This window comes from Anoplophora glabripennis, unplaced genomic scaffold (assembly GCF_000390285.2).
Source record: "Anoplophora glabripennis isolate ALB-LARVAE unplaced genomic scaffold, Agla_2.0 scaffold546, whole genome shotgun sequence".
Lineage (NCBI taxonomy): Eukaryota > Metazoa > Arthropoda > Insecta > Coleoptera > Cerambycidae > Anoplophora > Anoplophora glabripennis.
In genome coordinates, this window is record NW_019426062.1 from 194,592 (window position 1) to 214,112 (window position 19,521).

At 32.3% G+C, this 19,521-nt stretch overlaps 1 protein-coding gene across 1 annotated transcript in view; it reads left to right on the forward strand.

Moving 5' to 3' along the window:
- Window positions 1-19,521, forward strand: part of LOC108912518 (glutathione S-transferase) — a 157,435-nt gene that overhangs the window by 112,006 nt on the left and 25,908 nt on the right. Inside the window, exon 3 of the mRNA XM_018717758.2 lies at window positions 5,234-5,401. Within this exon, the coding sequence (XP_018573274.1) occupies window positions 5,234-5,401 (168 nt within the window). The remainder of the gene's footprint in view (window positions 1-5,233; window positions 5,402-19,521) is intronic.

Here is a 19,521-nt window from a genome sequence, read left to right on the forward strand (position 1 = left end):
TGTCTCGGTAATAACTTATTTTATATCGGGTTGACTTTAATATAACTTTTCAATATTTAGTACGTCCTCATTTCGGTATTCAAATTTTTATTAGATTCTTTTACATGGCTGATTCTATAAAAAGCTGTTAAAGGAAGAGAATAAGTAACTATTCATAAAAAATAGAAAAGTTTCATATTAAATATTCCAATTTAAATAATCGATGAAAGAAGATTAGTTCATGTGTGATAAAGTACAGGTATTTAGTGGCTTTAAAAAAGTAGATATACTTCTAAGACCAAAAGTCTCAAAAACGGTAGATTAGACCGATCAAAATAATTCATTTATAGGGAAAGAAATTGTTACCTGGACTTTTATAAGTGGAAATGGTAAAGGTGCTTATAATAAACGAAAAAAAATTAGTGAGCAGGGTTAGCGGAGGGTTGATTTGAGGGGTTGAAAAGTTGTGAAAAATTGTATCATTAGGATATCAGGCGAAATTTGACGTCAAACAAAAAAGTATTCAATACAAAAGTGGTAGATCACGCAAAAATCTACATTCAGAATTAGATTTTGTCATAAAAACAGCAGCGACGTATTTAAAAAAATTAACCTGATGATGGCTCCTCGAAGACGAAACCTCGGATTGCAAAAATGTTGTCGCCATTGGATAGAGCGAAAATAGTGGCATTGTAAATATGCAATTTATTTTAAAGTTCGTTTTCAAATAAAGCTAGAAAAAAATAAAACGATTTTGCAAAATTTCGGGTTTTTCCGGATATCTCCGGAAGTATCCGGAATTTTAAAACTTTCTAAACGGCAAATTGTTAGGTATAAAAAATACAGCTTTTTATAATTTGAGCCACGCTGTATGTCTTACCGTTTCCTAAATCCTAATGCTATCCCATCCTTATCTTGGACACACTGTATATCTATGAATTCATCAAAATTAAAAAAAAATAAGTACACTAACCGATCGTACGGAAAAAAATATTTATTTTATTTATTCACTATTCGACTTAGATGTTTATAGCAATACTGTACAAAAATAAAGTTTTGGGTCAAATAATGAGACAGTTTTTTTGTATTATTTTCCGTACAATTGAATGGTGTAATCAGTTTTTGATTATTTTTTAAATTTAAACAAATTATTGTCAACAATTACCGAAAAAATTCATTTCCGCAAGTCATTTTTTATTATTTTTGAATTTTTGAGCATGTTTTTTAACTGTGATTACAGATTTTTTTTATTTCACCAAAAAGTAACGAGCGTTCAAATAAAAACGTGGTCGAAGTTGGCTCTGACACATTGGACGTAGGGAGTAACTTATAACGACCAACTTAACCTCATTTCTCGACGAGCTGTATAGCAGCTGTCAGTTTCAATAACGTTAATAACTATATAACTTTATTTTAAAGAATAATCGTGATAACAATAACAAACAATTAAAGGAGCTGCGGAAAGTGTCCCCCTCCTTGTTATAACAATAAATTAAAGCAGCTGCTGAAAGTGTCCCCTCCTTGTTCCAAGCACTTTTCACACCTTGTTCCTCAAAGAATTAAAGACATTTTCTAAGATGCTCGGGGTATTGTTAATTTCACGAATCTTGTCTATAAGTCGAGCCTGCAGATGGTTTAAATCAGGAATAGGCAGTTCAAAAATAGTGTTTTTAAGGTAAGGCCACAAAAAGAAATCACACGGCGTAATATCACATGACCTCGGTGGAAATTCATGTTCAGCATTGAGACTTATTAGTCGATTTTGGAAAACTTCCCTCAACATATTCATCGTCTCGCCTGCCGTATGTGCCCTTGCGCCATCTTGTTGAAAGTAAAAGTTTGTAATTTCGTTTTCTTCCAGCTGGTTAACAAAAGGAGCGATAATTTCTTCTCTATACCTTTGCGCAGTAAGAGTACCATTAAAAAAAATAGGTCCATAAATCCTCCTTCGATTGAGAGCACACCAAACTCCAATTTTTTGAGCGTGTAGAGGGCCCTCGACAAAAAAGTTATCTGGTTTTTCAGAAGACCACATTCTCATATTCTGTGAGTTTACGTAACCACTTAAATGAAACCAGGCTTCATCAGAAAAAAAGGTGATATTATGAAGTTCACCGTAGTTGTTTAAAAACCATTCACAAAATACAGCCCGTCGCGGAAAATCAACTTCATGAAGTTCTTGCTGACAAGTTAAACGATAGGAGAACAAACGCAAATCTTTTTTTAACACTGTGTGGCAGGTACCGACTGATACTCCCACCATTTGTGATAAAACACGTACAGAAGTTCTTGGCGCATTTTCCATTATTTGTTGGACATTTTCTTTTAATTCTTCAGTCCGCTTTTTAGGTCGGCCGCTTCCTTCTTTTCTTGTTACACTGCCCGTTTCACGAAAAACATTAACACAACGCTGAACTGCACTTTGAAAAATTTTGTACTCAACAACGCCGGGAAATTGATTTTGAAATTCTATGAAACATTCCTCAATAGAATACTTCCATATTCCATCAATCTTGCGTCCATTTCTAAAGTAGGACTCTATGATAAACACTTTTTGTTCTTGAGAAAACACCATTTTAAACGCTTTTTAAAACGAAAATATTCAAATTGATAGCGGCGATATAGCGCTTTGACAGATGACGTTTAAGTTCATTTGCTATACGCTACGCCCTACGTCCAAATTTTCAGAACCAACTTGACCACGTTTTTATTTGAACGCTCGTTATATGTCAAAACATGTTCATCGGCAGAACTCTGTACGATGATTTTTCTAAGTGGAATTTTTAAGTGTTTTAGACAGGAAGAAATCTCGGAAACGTCTTAATTTTTTTTTTATCTAAAAAAAATTGTGTGGTTATTTAAGACACAGAAAGCTTTACTTTCACCAAGTTTTGTCAAAATTAAATTATTTTTGCGGAAATGAGAAATAAAAAACGAAAAATTAGAAAGAAACCTGTGTTTCGTTTTTTTCTCGGAAATTTTAAGGTTGTCTTAAAAAGTGACCTCTATAAAAGTTGTGAGTTTTTGCATGATCTATAACTTTTGTATTAGATTTTTTTTTGGTTAACGTCAACTTTCGTCAAAAATTCCAATGATACAATTTTTCACCACTTTTCAACCCCTCAAGTGAACCCTCCGCCATTCCTGCTCACGCATTTATTTTTTTACGTTTATTATAAGCCCCTTTACTATTTCCATTTATGAAAGTCCAGGTAGAAATTTTTTTGTCTCCAAGTAATTTGGTGGACTACACATTTTCATTATTGATATATAATTTTTCTTCTATATTTTGGCGAAGGCGCCGATGTTAGTAGTATAGTAGCCCGGAGCCAGCGACCGTTTTGAGTTGGTCATTTGGCAAAAGCTGAAAATATTTTCTACGTTTTATTTAGTAATACTAGTAAATGAATCGACCTTCAGCTTGCGCAGTTCCACGGGGTATAGCTGCGGCAGCCTCCCCCACACACGTAAAATAATAATAATAAAAACTAATACCGCAAAAGCTGAGACTTTGTCGACGAGTTAATTATATTATAAACAAAAAAAACGCATCAGCTGACTTTAGAGTGGGGGGGATTATGCCTCAGCTTTTCATCTAAACAAAGTAAAAAATATGCGCTAGGTTAACTGATACCGAAAAAGCTGAAATTTGGTAAAGTAATAGTCAACTTAATCAGTTATACGAAAAAAATTGTCCCCTGACGTTTTATTAATCATATAATTATAATAATAATAATAATAATTAATATTATTATTATTATTATTATTATACAGAGTGTTTGTAAATAAGTGCGAAGTATTTTAGGGGGTGGCTGCCGAAGTTATTTTTCGAAGAAAAGTTCATATCGTAGGTGGAAATATGCTTTGTTTCCGAGATACAAAGTGTTTAAATTTTATTTTTCTATTTATTTATTTTTATTAATTATTACAAATAGTTTTAAAGATGCATTTTTTGGGGTGATCTGAATATTTCTACTTGCACCAGTAGCGGTCGTGTGAGAATGCCACCAACGTCGAGATTTTTCAAATTTTAAATTATCAGGTTTGGCACGATTTTTTTTGCCCACTGTATATCGCAGGTCAACTTTTGATACGGTTTTTGAAAGAGCCATCTTTACTCTACAGTTCCTGAAAAAAAAATTCTAGCTGTCATACAATCATAATTATGTCAACTACTAGAAACGACGAACCATAAGAAAAAAAAATAAGTAATAAATTTAATATTTTCTAAGAAACACGAAAGAGAAGAATATTATTAATTTAAAAGTTATGTAATTGATAATTTAATATCTATACAGGGGTGATTCAGAACTTATCGAAAAAAAAATTCTGGGTGTACAGGGGACTTTAACAAATACAGTTTTGTAAAGAAAAAATTAAAAAGGGCAGTTCGAAAATGATTTAAAAATACACTTCTGCACGGCACTGGAAACTGGTCCACTGTAAAACCTGACCTCGCACAATGCGACCGGTATGGCGGTATGATAAAAACGGACAAAAACTTTCGCAAGGAAAGAAATATGTAAATAGAATTTTATCGCACCTATTTTATATCGGCAAATTCAACTGCTTTTGCCTTTATTAATTAATAAAATTAATTTGTGTTTTTAAATAATAAAATCATTTGACATACCTGATGTTACAACAATTGTTCAAAATTTTATCCACCAATGTGTTGGGTCCGTTGTACTCAGTGTCTACGAACTAACACAAATGTTGTCTTGCTTCACCATAACACAAATGCTTCACCATAAATTAAAATGATATTCATCAACTCCGAGTACACACAAACCATTTTTGGCACTAACTACCCATTTTTGACACTAACTACTAAAAACCTATTGTAAACACCACAGATAACAGGTAAATATCGCAACGACGATCACAAAATCCGAATTACTATTTGAAGTCGCTGAGGCTACGTGGCGAATGACGCTAGAGACTACAGTTGTCCAGCTATGTAGTGGTTGAATGTACTATAATTTCAACATTTTTTTTCTCGGAAACTAAGGATTTTACAAAAAATTTTTTTACGATATTGATTCCATTTCTCATGCTGCATCTATTCCCAAATTTTTTTGGATAAGTTGTGAACCACCCTGTATATTTCATTACTTATTCTAAATTATATTTCAATTTAAACCGACTTTTTGACACGATTTTTCCTAGAGAGTACATCCTGTCACTCTATGCGCTTACTTAGAAATACCAAATTATCAATTTAGTGTTAATAAAATCTTAATTTCCATTTCAGGAACACCATTTGGAATGCTTCCTGTTCTGGAGGTTGACGGAAAGCCAGTCGCTCAGAGCATTGCGGTGGCGAGGTATTTAGCCAGGCAGTTCGGTTTAGCGGGTCAGAACGAATGGGAGTCTTTGCAATGCGACGTCCTCGTCGACACTCTAGGGGACCTCAAGCAAGGTACTCGCCGCAGGCATTTTGGAATTATTTTACAAACAATCTTAATAAAATCGTTCCTGTCAACTTATTAATCGCATATACATGTTACTGTTGCCATTCTCATGTAAAGGAATATTCCTTCAAAGAGATAGAATTTTCATATTTGATGACGATAATTATACAGGGTGTCCCTGAAAAGGATGGACAACGCTTGACTACAGGTTCCTTGGATGAAAACAAGACCATTTAGCCTAACTTACCTATATACAAAAGTGCACGCCTACTGAGATATAGCCTTCTAAATATAGAACAGATAAGCTAGTTTTTTTCAAATAATTTGAAAACTGTTTTTCTTAGAAACTTCAAATTTGGTACACATATTTTTTTATATAAGGGCAATGTAAATATAGAATTTGGTGAGAATACATATACAGGATGTTCTATTTCTAGTGCCTGTGCGCTACTGGCTATCCCGTAACTTTTTTGTATGTACGCCAGTGACGACAGAATTTATATTTTTAAAAGTAAGCACTATTTTAGAAGATTTTTTTCCTCTTACAAAATTTTGATATCGTTTATGGGTTTCTAGTAAAATTCACATTTTTTACACACTAAATAATATAAAATCAATTTAAGATAAATACAACATTTTAGTACGAGGTGCCATATAACAGAGAAACAAACTCATAACAATAATTAAAAGGTTCTGTCAAGCTAGCTGTGATTTAATTTTAGCTTACTTTGTTTTTTATTGCAATTTATACTTTTGCTGAACAAACTGATATGTTAGTAGTTTTGGGTTATTGTGAAGGAAATTGTTGTGCTACTGTTCGAACATATGCTGAAAGATTTCCTAATCGAAGAACTCCAAATCACAAAACATTTGCTAATGCGGAGAGACGCCTTCGGGAAACAGGTCGTTTTTTACCTGTATCATTAAATCGTGGATAATGTACGGCCGGAATTATTCAGCTGGAGGAACAAATTTTGGAAAGGGGCGAAGAAATTCCTCAAGTAAATAAAAGGCGTTTAACGGCATAGGTTGGCTTTCAAAAAGTTCCTTTAATAGAGTATTAAAAGACCAGTTATTACAGGTTACAGGTATTACAGGGTACAGGTAGGTATTACAGGTTATTAAAGGTCTAACAGGTGGATAGGTAGAGGAAATAATGCCCCTTTAAAATGGCCACCTCGATCCCCGGACCTAAACCCATGTAATTATTTCATTTGGGGAACGTTGAGGACCACAGTTTAAAATAACTTTTCAGTAAATACAGAAAACGAATATGGGAAAGAATACAACATGAAATTAATGTTATAAGAGGTAATGCACAATTATTGGATAATTTCTAATTTTCGAAGAATTAATGTTTGCGTTTAAGAACAAGAAAGTAACTTTGAGCATCTACTGAAATATTATATTAATGTGATTACAAATATCAGTTTATTTAAAATGTTAATGTTGACTTTGTTACATTATTAGTTGATATTGTTTATTTAAAATATTAGTGTTGATTTTTGTGTTATTGATTGATAATACTAATACCAAAAATGTTTAGTTATTTTTTAGAGGCATAATGTTGATCCCCTGATTACGCAACTTTGCCCCCATTTAAGCGACTTCGTATCTCTTACCGTTTCCGAGATCCTTGTAGTGAGAAGAGAATTTGTAACAGCCTGTATTTGGAGGAGACATTCATAATTATATGGTGATAAACACTTTCAAAAAAGTGACAGTAGATAATAAGTGACGAACCATCGTCGGAAATTTTAAGAAAAAAGTGAAGTTGTACTTTTGTTGCCTCAAACCCGTTAATCTTTTTACTGAATTATTTGTCAGGGGTGTATTAAGCTATAGCGAATTACTTATTGTTAGTGCTCTCTCCTGGAATGATGACCGCGACAAAAATAGGCCAGTCCTTGCACCCACTAAAAAAAATTAGGACAAGTACGTGACCTAATCCGGTCTTTTATAGTTTCGCTTTTGATTTCTTATACATTTCTTTATAATCAACTGCTGTATGAGTGAGGCTTCAATTTGTTGGAAAATTTAATAATATAATGAGACTGAATGTGTTTGATCAAAGTGTAAATAATTAAAATTAGTGCCAGTAAAATGTGGAGCAATTTAATAAAGAGGACACAGTAGTTACAATAGATTTCAATTTGTAGGTATACTTGAACCTCGCATATAATATTAAGTATTGAATAATAGTTCTTAAAGGAAGGGGAAATATAAAAGTAGTTTAAAAGAATACAGGCATTAACTAAAAATAAATCTTGAAGTCTTGAATCCATTTCAAGTTTTTTTACAAGCAATGTATTGCCGTGTCTTTTTCCCATTTAATGTTTTTTTCACCTTTACCTTCAATCAAGTAGCACAGAAAGAAGTAACAAATTGTGGAACATTACTCTGAACATCCCCTGAGACGAATTTTCCTTTTTTAGTCTGATTTTATTTCCATCTTGTTTGGAACGTACACCCCAATTTCAAAAAGAAAAATGCTCTTCCCTACTTGAAAATCGTGAGCAACATCTAACCCGTCTGAATGAGATAAAATGAGGTCAGTACTCTTTCCAAAATAAGGGAAATTTTATTCTTCACACTTAGTTTATGGTAAATTTATTTTGCTTGATATACAATTCGATAAAAGTAAATGGTGAATTTATTTGCTTATTATACAATTTGATAAAACACTAAGAACGATAATAATTATGTATTGGTACTGTTAGTTGCAGCTAAAAATGTTTCCATATCTATAAGCCAAATAACTAACGTTTTGGAAAGAAAAGAACCTTTCTTTATACATTTTTGTTATAAAGTAACAGTTATTTAGAACATAAAGAAGGTAAGTATTATTTACCAGTCGAGGACGATTTTGCGCCCGAGCGGAGCGAAGGATGACGATTAAAGTCCGAGACTGGTAAATTATACTTAACTGCTGATTAAGTTTTATTTTTTGACATTCCTTAATCAATTAATTTTGACATTAGAAATCTTGCAAAGTCGCCTTGGTTGTTTGGATTTTGTCGTTTCTAAGGTGTTTATAAACAAAGCTACATAAAAGTTGCAATTTTGCTGGTTTTGAATTATTATTTCTAAATGAATGATTTTCAAATAGAAAGTGCAGCCAATGCTGTGTGCGAATTTTTATTGCCCGAGAAGTCGAAAGTGCGCTACGGACAAGCATATAGAAATTTTAAAGAAGGCACCCGATAACACATATTTGCTAATGAAGGTAGTGACGGTCTTAGGCATTGCAGGAGCATGCTATTCTGATGAGTTATGCAAACTTACTTTAGACAACGTCAATTTCAAAAATTTCCATGACATTATTGAAAAATGGTATGTAATCTACGTTTGCAATTACTTCTCGTCAGGGTTCTGTTTCTCACCTAGAAATTCTCAGGAAATATATCAAGATTAGATTGGAAATTAAAATTGAAATTTCACGTTTTTTTCCGCTATCAAGCAGGCAGATGTTACAACCAACCAGTCGGCAAGAATATCCTTTCTGTGGTTCCTAATAAGATTGCACAGTTTTTGAAACTAGAACATCCTGAAACATATACAGGCCATTCATTCCGAAGAACATCGGCAACGTTACTGGCTAATGCAGGAGTTGATGTATTAGCAATCAAGAGGCGGCGTGGTTGGTGGAAATCAGCCACAATTGCAGAAAGTTATGTTGCTGATAGTTTAAGTAACAAAAGTGAAATAGTCAACAGGATTGTTTACAATGACGCTTCAACTCCAGGTTCTAGTAGTCTAGTACGTCGCATCATGCTGTTTTAATGGATCAGTCAGATAATATTCAGCCTCCGATGACTGAAATGGAGCGGTCAAATCATTTTGAGAAAAATGTGAAAATTAGTAAACGCGAGGGAAATAATTATACAGGTTTTATAAATGTTACTAAATGTAATAACTGTACAATTACTATAAATATTTCTTCATAATAATTAATAAAATGTAATGTTTATCAAATATTTATGTTTATTTGTTCAGAAAATATGCATTTATAACTAGGGAGGTAAGTTACCTCATTTACTTCCCGTTGTCCATAGCAGCACTTCTGCGGTAAAATCCCTCCTTAAACTTACCTCCTTAAAATCAATGTATTAATAGTCTATTTACTACAGTGGGAGCAGATAAAATGATATACAATACTAGTTTCGTCTTTCTCGTACCCGTTCTTGCGGCAATCATGGCATCTTATCGGCTTAGCAGAGATTTTTGGAAAGTGTAGTGAAAATCGTTGCGTCTTCCTACGCGATCGGGGAGATGTAGCGCTTCGCCGCATGCACTGTTTTAATCGTCCGATACGGAGAGATCGGAGAGGTCGACTAGAGCATGTGTAGCTTGCTTAACGAGCAGTACAGATTTTGTTATTCTGTTGCATCTTTATTAGTATTTTACTAGTGAAAACATTCAATTTTTGAAAAAAAATGCAATACAAATTAGCTTTTTACAGAAATCATTTCTCTATACGAGGAAGTACCTACTGTATAATTCATGTTTTATAAAGCAGTGTTATTTGGACAACAACACAACGAATAAACAAATACGAGTAAAATAACCCTATTCATTTCAATACACACAAAACATGGTTTTGTAGTTAACATGTATGTACGCAATTTTCGTTTCAAATTTTGCACCGTACTTCGTCGAAAACCTACATTTATTTCCCGTCAGAGTTATCATTTAATCAAATTATCAGATTCCCCAGATTTATTGCCCGCTTTACTGGTTCGCCTGATACAACTCCATTAGTTTTGTAATTGTGTTTTTGCATGTGTTTCGCCCTATAAATTCCGATTATCTAAATTGCAGTAAAAGTCCACTATATAATTCGGTACTTATGAAGTCGAATTTAATACCCAGGACCCATTTTTCGGTATAATTGGTGATATTTATAAAAAAATCAATAAACTCTACTACTTCAGCGTCGGAAACACGAAATATGAAACTGAAATGTAGTATACCTTTTTTACAGCAGTAAAATGACGTTTCAGGGATTCTTAGCGATCTATAAGATTAGGATTTATTTGTAATTTTTAAATAGCAGTTGTATATTATAGTTGGCTACGATTTAGAAATGTTTGGGTTTAAAGGATGCCTCGACTGTCAAACTTCTACAGACTGTTTCTTGGTGAAAATTAACACAAAATGTTCATACTAGGGATCAATTCCTATTCTTTACAAAGATTTCGCAACTTAAATAGTAGCTGTTGACAATGTTTTTCTTTAATATTGTTGAATTATATTCATATAGAGCCACAATGAAATGGAATTACTTCCATAACAAAATGGCGATTGAATCAATTATTATTGCTCTTCAACCTGCAATGATCCAAAATACTTTTTGTCTATCTTCTCGGAACATATGAGAAATCACTAAAAAAAAATCTCTCAAAAACTTACTTACAATGTACAATTTAGTCGCGATTTTTTTTAAATAAAGAAATAGACAAACATTAAGCATACTTTAAGTTCTTAGTAACGATTTTTGATAAATATCTAATACATTTTTGTTCATATTTGCATGCCTCAAAAACTATATTGTTTCCTTGAAATAACTTAAAATACCTGAATTATAGCAAACAATTTTTGAAGGTCTTTAATTTTTTAATAAATTAAAATTACACTAAAAGTGACTGGAAAGCAGTGTCTCATTCGTTTCTAGATATCTTCTATATACTGATATGTTAAAAGATATATTTTTTAATTCTAGTCTGGTAGGAACTGATACTCTAATTAACTTCAAAACGATACATATTTTCCACAGTTTTTACCGTTTTGTTCGTATTCTGATCGTTTTCTTTTTCATTTCAATTTCATTTCTATGTTATCCAATAGCTATGCTTAATATTTATTTCAGAATTCTTAAAAGCTATAACGAAATATTTCGCTCGCTTCAACATTTCATCTATTTTTTAAGTAATCAATGATACGATATATTTTTTGCATAAGTAAAAAATATTACTGTCAGTTTCCAAGCCCGTTTGATTCAGAATAATAAAATCACAATAAAACTGACAAATTGACTTCTTTTTGTGGCAAACTGTAAAGTGGTTTCATTTGATTGATAAAATATTACATTACTGAATTTGAATGCTTCTCAAAAAAAAATCAGTTTTAATTTAAATCGACCTTTTGCATACCTTATTTCCCATAATTGCGTTTTATTATATGACTCTCTCATTTCAGAATTTAAAATTAAATATCCGACTTTTGTTTTCCAAAATATTTCTAATTTCAGCAATGCCTCTTTAATTTGATGAGCAGAGTCATTGATTTTTAGACATAATTTGCTATAAGAGAAGCAATCTTTTAGGTTTAAGTTAATTAAGAACTTCGACTTGACAGAGGAACACTTTGTAGATCAATTTGAAGTTACTAATTATATTATCCATCACTTGGTAGAGAAGATTTATTTAACCATTTTCAGTTAATTGCTTTATCTCCATCATTTATGAGTTTTTAATGACAAAACTTTCATGTTATTCCGTTTACAATGATTCTAATAAGAAAATAATTTATTTTTTACCATCTACATTGAAATTTTCTAGGCTAATCCTGAATATTTTTAACCGAAATTAGGTTAATGCTTTGTACATTACAATTTAGAAGGCAGTTTATTATTATGTCCACTCGAAAAGCTCGGTAAAAAGCTGCTTGTTCTTGAAATTTCACATTTTATATATAAAAATAGTTACGCCACTTTCGCTCAACTGATTTTAAGAAACATACCTATTCTAACATTTAATTTACATTTAAAATCATACTGAGTTATCCAAAATAATTACCAAGGATCAATTTAGATTTTAACAACAGACGAGACTTCATTTAGACTACTTTTTTACCAATTACAACGGAAATCTATATATTGATATCTTTTGAAGTAGCAGTTCACTCTACTAAAATCACAAGCCTAAAAAAAATAAAAAAACATTCCACTTACAGAAATAATCTTGATGGTACGATTCTGCCCTGCTCTTACGGTGCGATGCCACCTTTACAGAAATTATTCAAAGTTATTCCCGTTTTAGTCGAGATAAAGATTCGCGCGACGAAGCTGCTCTTCTGAGGTTGCTCGTAATAACGACAAGAGTTTTCCGCAAATTATTTGGACTGTAACTTCAATTTAAGCTTTTAATAATTCGCGAGTGTTATCGCGGTTTTAAACGCTAAACTGTTCATCAACCCCCACAAGAAAAAATTCAAAGGGTTCAGGTCCGGTGATCTTGGCGACCGCGCAACCGGTCCTCTATAACCGACACCGATTAGGAAACTTTTGATCTAAAATAGTCTAAATAGCGACAGTAACCTCAGAGTTTTGCACTGGCTGCTAGAAGATGTACTTTTAAATGTAAGAGCCAGTATGAGATTATTGCAAGGGTATGGCTTGTCTTGTCATGAGGGAGGGTCTAAAGGATCCGCCTCCACAGAATCTAGCCCGGGAACAACAAGGACCGGTCAAAGATTCCTAGTTAAGGCTAGGGAGGTGCAATGTACTTTAAAAAATATGATGAGGTATTTCAAAAAATTATTGTAGATGCTTTTTTTAATAAATTTTGTGTTTTTAAGCCTTGTACTGACTGTCAAAAAAAAAGTTGTTCGACATGTGATTGTATTTTTTTGTTAAGTCATTTTCACAATCTAACTTGTTGTTTTAAAATCAAAAGGCAAAATCAATGGTGTGATATTATTTAAAGGTTTTTTAATTTCCTTTCAACCACTTTTAAAATCTGGAATAACGGATGCTAAAAAAATGTGTTTTAATTTCCTTCTATGAATAACGATTGGAATCTAATTTATGATTTCTAAAGGGTTTATCACCCAGAGTGTTGCGTTGTTGCAAAATTAAAGGAATTCGTAAATAATCTTTCTTAGTCTACAAACCTACTTACTGTGTTTTCATAAATAAAAAACTAAGCGGGAAAATGAAAGCTTTCTATATAAAATTGGCCATAAAAATGCCCAAAAGGGATGTAAAACTCTTCGGAATGACACAGAGATGGTGAAAAACAGTCATAAACCAAAGGACCTGTTACGAGGTGCTGGTCATAAGATAACAGAGGCAGAAGGCTCGCTATAAAGGACTCGTTATAAGCGTCCTAAAAGTTACTACACAAAAATACTAGAGTATTAGAGAACTTGCTGCTGAAAAACCTGTTGCATCACTTGAAAAATCGTAAGTTTGTCAAGAACATTAAAAATTACATAACTAATATATGATATGGTTCAGATAGACATAAATGTGATGTACATAAGCTATGACAATATACAGGGTGTGGCGTGTATAATCTATATAAAAATTAATTACAACTTCCTGATGATATTTGTAATAGAAAAGTCTTATACTAAAAAGTTCTATCTTTGCGTTTTTTTTTTGTAAATTAAAGTTCATTTATTCAACGAAAATGAAGGCCGACCCTTGTTATTCATTAAAAACTTTGGAAATGTTTGTATGCGACTCGAGATGCAACCTTATAATTTAAGTCGGTATAATCTAGTAATACTAAATGAAGGTTAGGTTACATTGTCAAAAAACTGTGTGCAGTCGACTGATTTTGTATTTGTATTGAATACATTATTCACTTAATTATTAAATATTAAGCATCGTCCATCGACCCATCAATGTTAAAAAGTGGAAGATTCCAGACAAAAGTTTTTATTTTGTAATTCCACGATAGTGACAGTGTAATTCTTATAAAAAAGTAAAACTTAAGAATAGCGTGCCGATTACATTAAAAACGAGATTCTTATTTCTTACTTTGCTTAATTTTTTAGTTTGTGCACAAACTAGTTTTACAATGAACCGAGAAAACAATGCATTTACTATTTTCGAACGTGTCGATATGGTGTTAGTGTATGGTGTAGCCGGAGAAAATGTGCTCGCGGCGACTAGGTTGTACCGGGAACAATGGCCACAACGTCACCCCTCATGTGCAAATACAATCCTACAGTGCGTTCAGCGGCTGCGAGATACGGGAAGTGTTATTCCTCGAGGAGAAGGACGTGGTCAGCAAGTGAACCTTAATGTTGAAGATGCAGTGTTAGAAAATCTTGACGAAGACCACGACTCGCAGAACAAGTAGGAACCTCATCTCGTACCGTACATCGCATCTTAAGGCGCCAGCTGTTGCACTCCTATCATCTGCAACTAGTTCAACAGATTTTACCCCCGGATTGTGATCAACGAATTCGTTTTTGCAGATGGTTTTTACGGCAATGTACCAATCAAGTAGATTTTCCTGCTTATGTTTGTGTAACAAATGTGCCGACATTTACCCGTGATGAAGAGAATTTCCATAATATGCACATATGGGCCGATGAAAATCCTCACGCGATTAAGAAAACTTTCAGCATCGGTTCTCGGTAAATGTTTGGGCTGGCATAATAGGCGATGTACTTGTGGGTCCCTATTTCTTTGAAGGACACGTACGGGCACGCATGTTTTATCTTCAAGATGGGGCTCCTCTTTTGAATAAAATGTTTCTTCATTGATGGAGTAAGCAAGTAAGAAGTGAATCTTATTTGCGGAAGTGCGAAACGGGCGGTGACTATGAGAGGCATTCATTATAGCCATCCTTCTCTATCGCATGGATTTCTATCGCTTACTTTATCGCTCTCACGTAACTTCAGATAGACCATCGGTACTTTCCTACCCTGTATATGAAGACATATGGTACCGTATTTTTAAAATTTGAAGAAGAAATATGCAATTTCATCTATGTGGTCGAAGTATTCGATGTTGAAGGCTACTATGAAGGTCTACAAAAATATAGATACTGAAAAATATAACAAGCTTACTGCTTATTATAAAATTGAATCCAGAGGATACAAAGCAAAAAAAGCTGCTGTATTGGAAAGAACACATGTTGATGAATTTTTGACTGAGGCTTCCGATAATAGTTATTTATGCAACAAGTGCAAAAAGTAAGTGTTTATTGCACGCGACGTGAATTTGACAACATGTCGAGTACAATAAACACTTTTTGCACGAGTTGCATACAATATTTTTTCTACGTTCATGAAAAAAAAATGTTTTATTTAGGTGTAGAAAAATAAAAAAAGCACCACTCATTAAAACGATTATAACTTTTTTCATATAGTTTTCTTGATTTGCTAGATAATAAGTTTAATGACGCAGTATTTGCTATATCACTAACTTCTGGTGGGGTCCCAACAAATTCTTCTTCATCACTATCATCTATTTTTCTAATAATATCACTCATTTTTAAACTTTGTTTAAGTGTCAAAATTAATTTTTGACTGACATTTCTAGAACTGCAAAGTTGCATTATCCAAATCATAGTAGTCGTGATCGCGTATGTGTGAGGCATTTACGTTTGTGTTTATAAATTGTAATCATATGGCATTTTAGAAAAAAATGCATTTTCTAGTAATTTCGTAATCCAGTACATAATAAATACCTATGATTGATAATAAAATAAAATCCGCAATTCTTTGAAACGTATTACAATCTCACAGAAAACGGACTAAATATTTCGCTCATTTGAATGTTTATATTTGTCTTGATCACAAACGATGTACTATAATGACAGATGAGTGCAATTGCACTAGTACAATAAAGATCCACTTTTTCTAGTAAATATAGTTCAATAAAGTTGTGTTTATTGCATGAACGTAGAAAAAGAATATTATTTAATGATTAAGGTAATATCCCTTTACCTTATACATGTTGTTAGGTATAAAGTGAACTTTGAATTATTTTAGGTTTAGGTTTAGGTACTCATAATGGGGGTTTCTGGTGCCTGTGCATGCTGCGAATTAATAAATTTGGAAATTAGTGCCGTACAAGACGTTGGCAGTTACCTACTTGTTTCAATACTTGATACCAAGACGGGCGTTTCAAGAAAATTTACAATTATAGAAGGATTTTGCTGTAGATATATGCAGAAAATATATTTCTCTGCCCCCAATTCGCCTAACACAAGACAAAAATCAAAAATGTATTTCTCAACCTGTTGGAATCAACACATTGGCGAAGGTACCCTCAATAGTTGCTTCATTCCTGAATATCGCAAATCCAGAAGCAAACACTGGCCATTGTATGAGGCGCACGTCAACTTTATTAGCCAATAAAGGTGCTGATCTTACAACAATCAAACGGCATGGTGGATGGAAGAGCTTCTCTGTAGCAGAAAGTTATGTTAAAAAGTCTATATCTAACAAACTTGATATTGCAAGGAAAATCTAAGGAAAATATAGCTGTTCCTTATAAAAAGAGACATCCGTAACTTGTGCAAATTCTTCACAAACTTCGGCAGATGTTATGCGTTCCGAAAATGATGGCAACAATGCTACAAGGGTTGTTATTAAAGGAAAGGAAGTTAAATGTAATAAAACAAAAAACGGAATGTCTATTACTATAAATGTAAATGTTAATGTTAATAAGTAAATAAATTAAATTCTGCTAGTGAATAAAGTATCGATTTAGACGGTTCATATGTGTGGATAAAAGTCCGATTATAAGGTGATTGTGGAAAAAATTGGTTTATTTGAAAAAATAGATATTAATATTCTAACTCTATTTGGGTACGAACCTGGCATAAAATTTAAAGAAACAGCTCGAGATATGTAGATATTACGGATAAAATAAATTGATGATTGAAATGGTTCAAATTTCATTATATACTTATGTCATCATATTAAAAAATAACTTTGTAATATATTTTCTTGACTAATGATAACACTACGAGAGAGTAACAACCTATCAAATGGACACCAGGATAGTTATTTATTAGGTGATTGTAAAATATCGCTTGTTTATTTAACAGAATGAAGATTTTGTTAAATATTTACTTTGCATATAAATAATACGTTGGTATTTAAACAAAACTTATTTAAATATTATGACAGGTTTCTATAAAACCATTTATTTTGTGGATCTAAAAATTATAGAAGAACCTCTAATAACTGTAGTATAATTTATTCTCTCCTCGTCGTTCTCACGACCAATGCGTGGAACATAGGCACGAATTTTCAGCTCGGATTAAATGGTTTGAAATTTCGAGCCTAAAACTCACAGTTATTAATTAAATTGTTCGGGGGAACGCCTGATCCTCTGAGTTTATAACGTCACCTCCTTATCTGGAATGCCCTTGTTCGAGGGTGCAAAAAGTTTGGAAAGTAAACTTAGCTTCTACCCCTTTAATTAGCATATTTTACAAATGAGCAATTTTTTATCTATGCCCAATTAATATTGTTATGTTATTGTTACTATAATGTTTGATATACTCCCTTGATTGTTTATTTTCTTGTTCCTGCATGAACAAATTTGTCTTTTAATTATAATTTAGTAACATTTTCACCAAGTTCAAGTTATATCTTCTGATCTAATTTCCAACCTGCCTACTTAATAAGGAAACTTTTTCAATCAAACAACTCAAATATCAGTGAGATTAACTTCCACCTACCTGAATCGCCGTTCAGTTAAGGTAACAGTATTCTGTTTCTGATAAAATCACTTTAATGTGAAATATAATTTGTAGTTATATATATCTTTATCAAATATTTAATTCTCCTATTCCGCTCGGAAACGGATGGACCATACATCAAGCTCCATTTGGGCGAAGGTAAACAGACTTGTATCAAGTTCTGTTGGGTTCCCCAAAAACTTACGACATTCATAAAAAAATGTATTTATATTATTTCATTTTCTTATGATAATTTTTTGAACCATTCAAATGAAAATAGGCACTGGAAGGTTTTAGAGCTGACCAAATAATAATAATAATAATAAATCGTCTTTATTAGAAGCAGATAATGTAAATATAAAAATAAAGAAATAGAAAAAAGTAAAGGAAAAAATTCGCATACCCATACCGAAGTCTAGTAAAAGCTATTCACACTCAACCATTTGTATGCGATAGCATGTGATTTCAAAATACATAAATAACAACAGACAATCGGTCAGAAAAGAAACAATAACACAATTAAAATAAAATATTATTACCTAACAATAATCAACAGTTTAAAATAAAAATCCTCGAATATAAACTATAAAATCAGCTGTCCACTCAATAGATATGATAATTTATACTTGAATTTGTTAATATTAAAAATTTTAAAATTATCAGGAAGAGAATTGTATAAAGTGATAGAATTATAAGTCATCTTTTAAATAGAGCATTATATGATGTGGCATTGTAAAAGTATTTTTAAATCGGATATTCCTCGAATGAACATTAGGATAAATTTAGTTTTTAATGAATGATAAGAAGGAATAGTTACAATTTTATGCACAAGATTGCCAAGATGGTGACGTCGATGATTCTCCATGTTGAGCCACTTGATTTTTACTATTTTGTGAGAAATATGATAAAATTTTCTTAATTCATGTACATGTCAACAACATGAATTTTGTACTTTTTGAATTCTATTTTTTTCTTGCATACTAAGGCATGGACCATAGACATAATCACAGTAATTAAAATAGGAAAGAACAAGTGACTCACATAGCATAATTTTATCTTTTACTCGGAATATGACGACTACTATAAATTAATCTAAGCAAAGAATAAGATTTTTGGAGTAATGTTTTCACATGCTGATTGAACCGTAAGTTACTGTCAAGAGTCACTCCCAGATTTTTTACACTGTCAGTAATAGGAATTGGAATACCATCAATTATTATTGTAATGTATTGTAATATTAAAGTTGAGTCTTAATATTTGTACCCTTTTCTTAGTACAAAAAAAAAATTCTTAGAATTTAATTTTAAATTATGCTCATCAGATAATTGCCTTACAGTTTGTAACTCAGAGATGACAATATTGCATGCTTGATCCAGATCATTAATATCAAAATGATAAAATAGTTGAGTATCATCAGCATAAGCTTGTACTTTGCATTGTTGAATAGATTCTAAAATGGAAGCAGTGTAAATTATAAAAAGTAAGGGATCCAAAATTGTACCCTGGGGTACACCAGAAAGTATTTCTAAACTATTATATAAAATGTTATTAACACATACCCGTTGAAATCTTAAGATCAAAAGTGGGTTCATCAAAACCATAGTACTTAAGTTTAGAACAAAGAAAATTATGATTAATTGTGTCAAAAGCTTTAGAGAAGCCCAATAAAACTAAAGCACTAACTAGTCCCC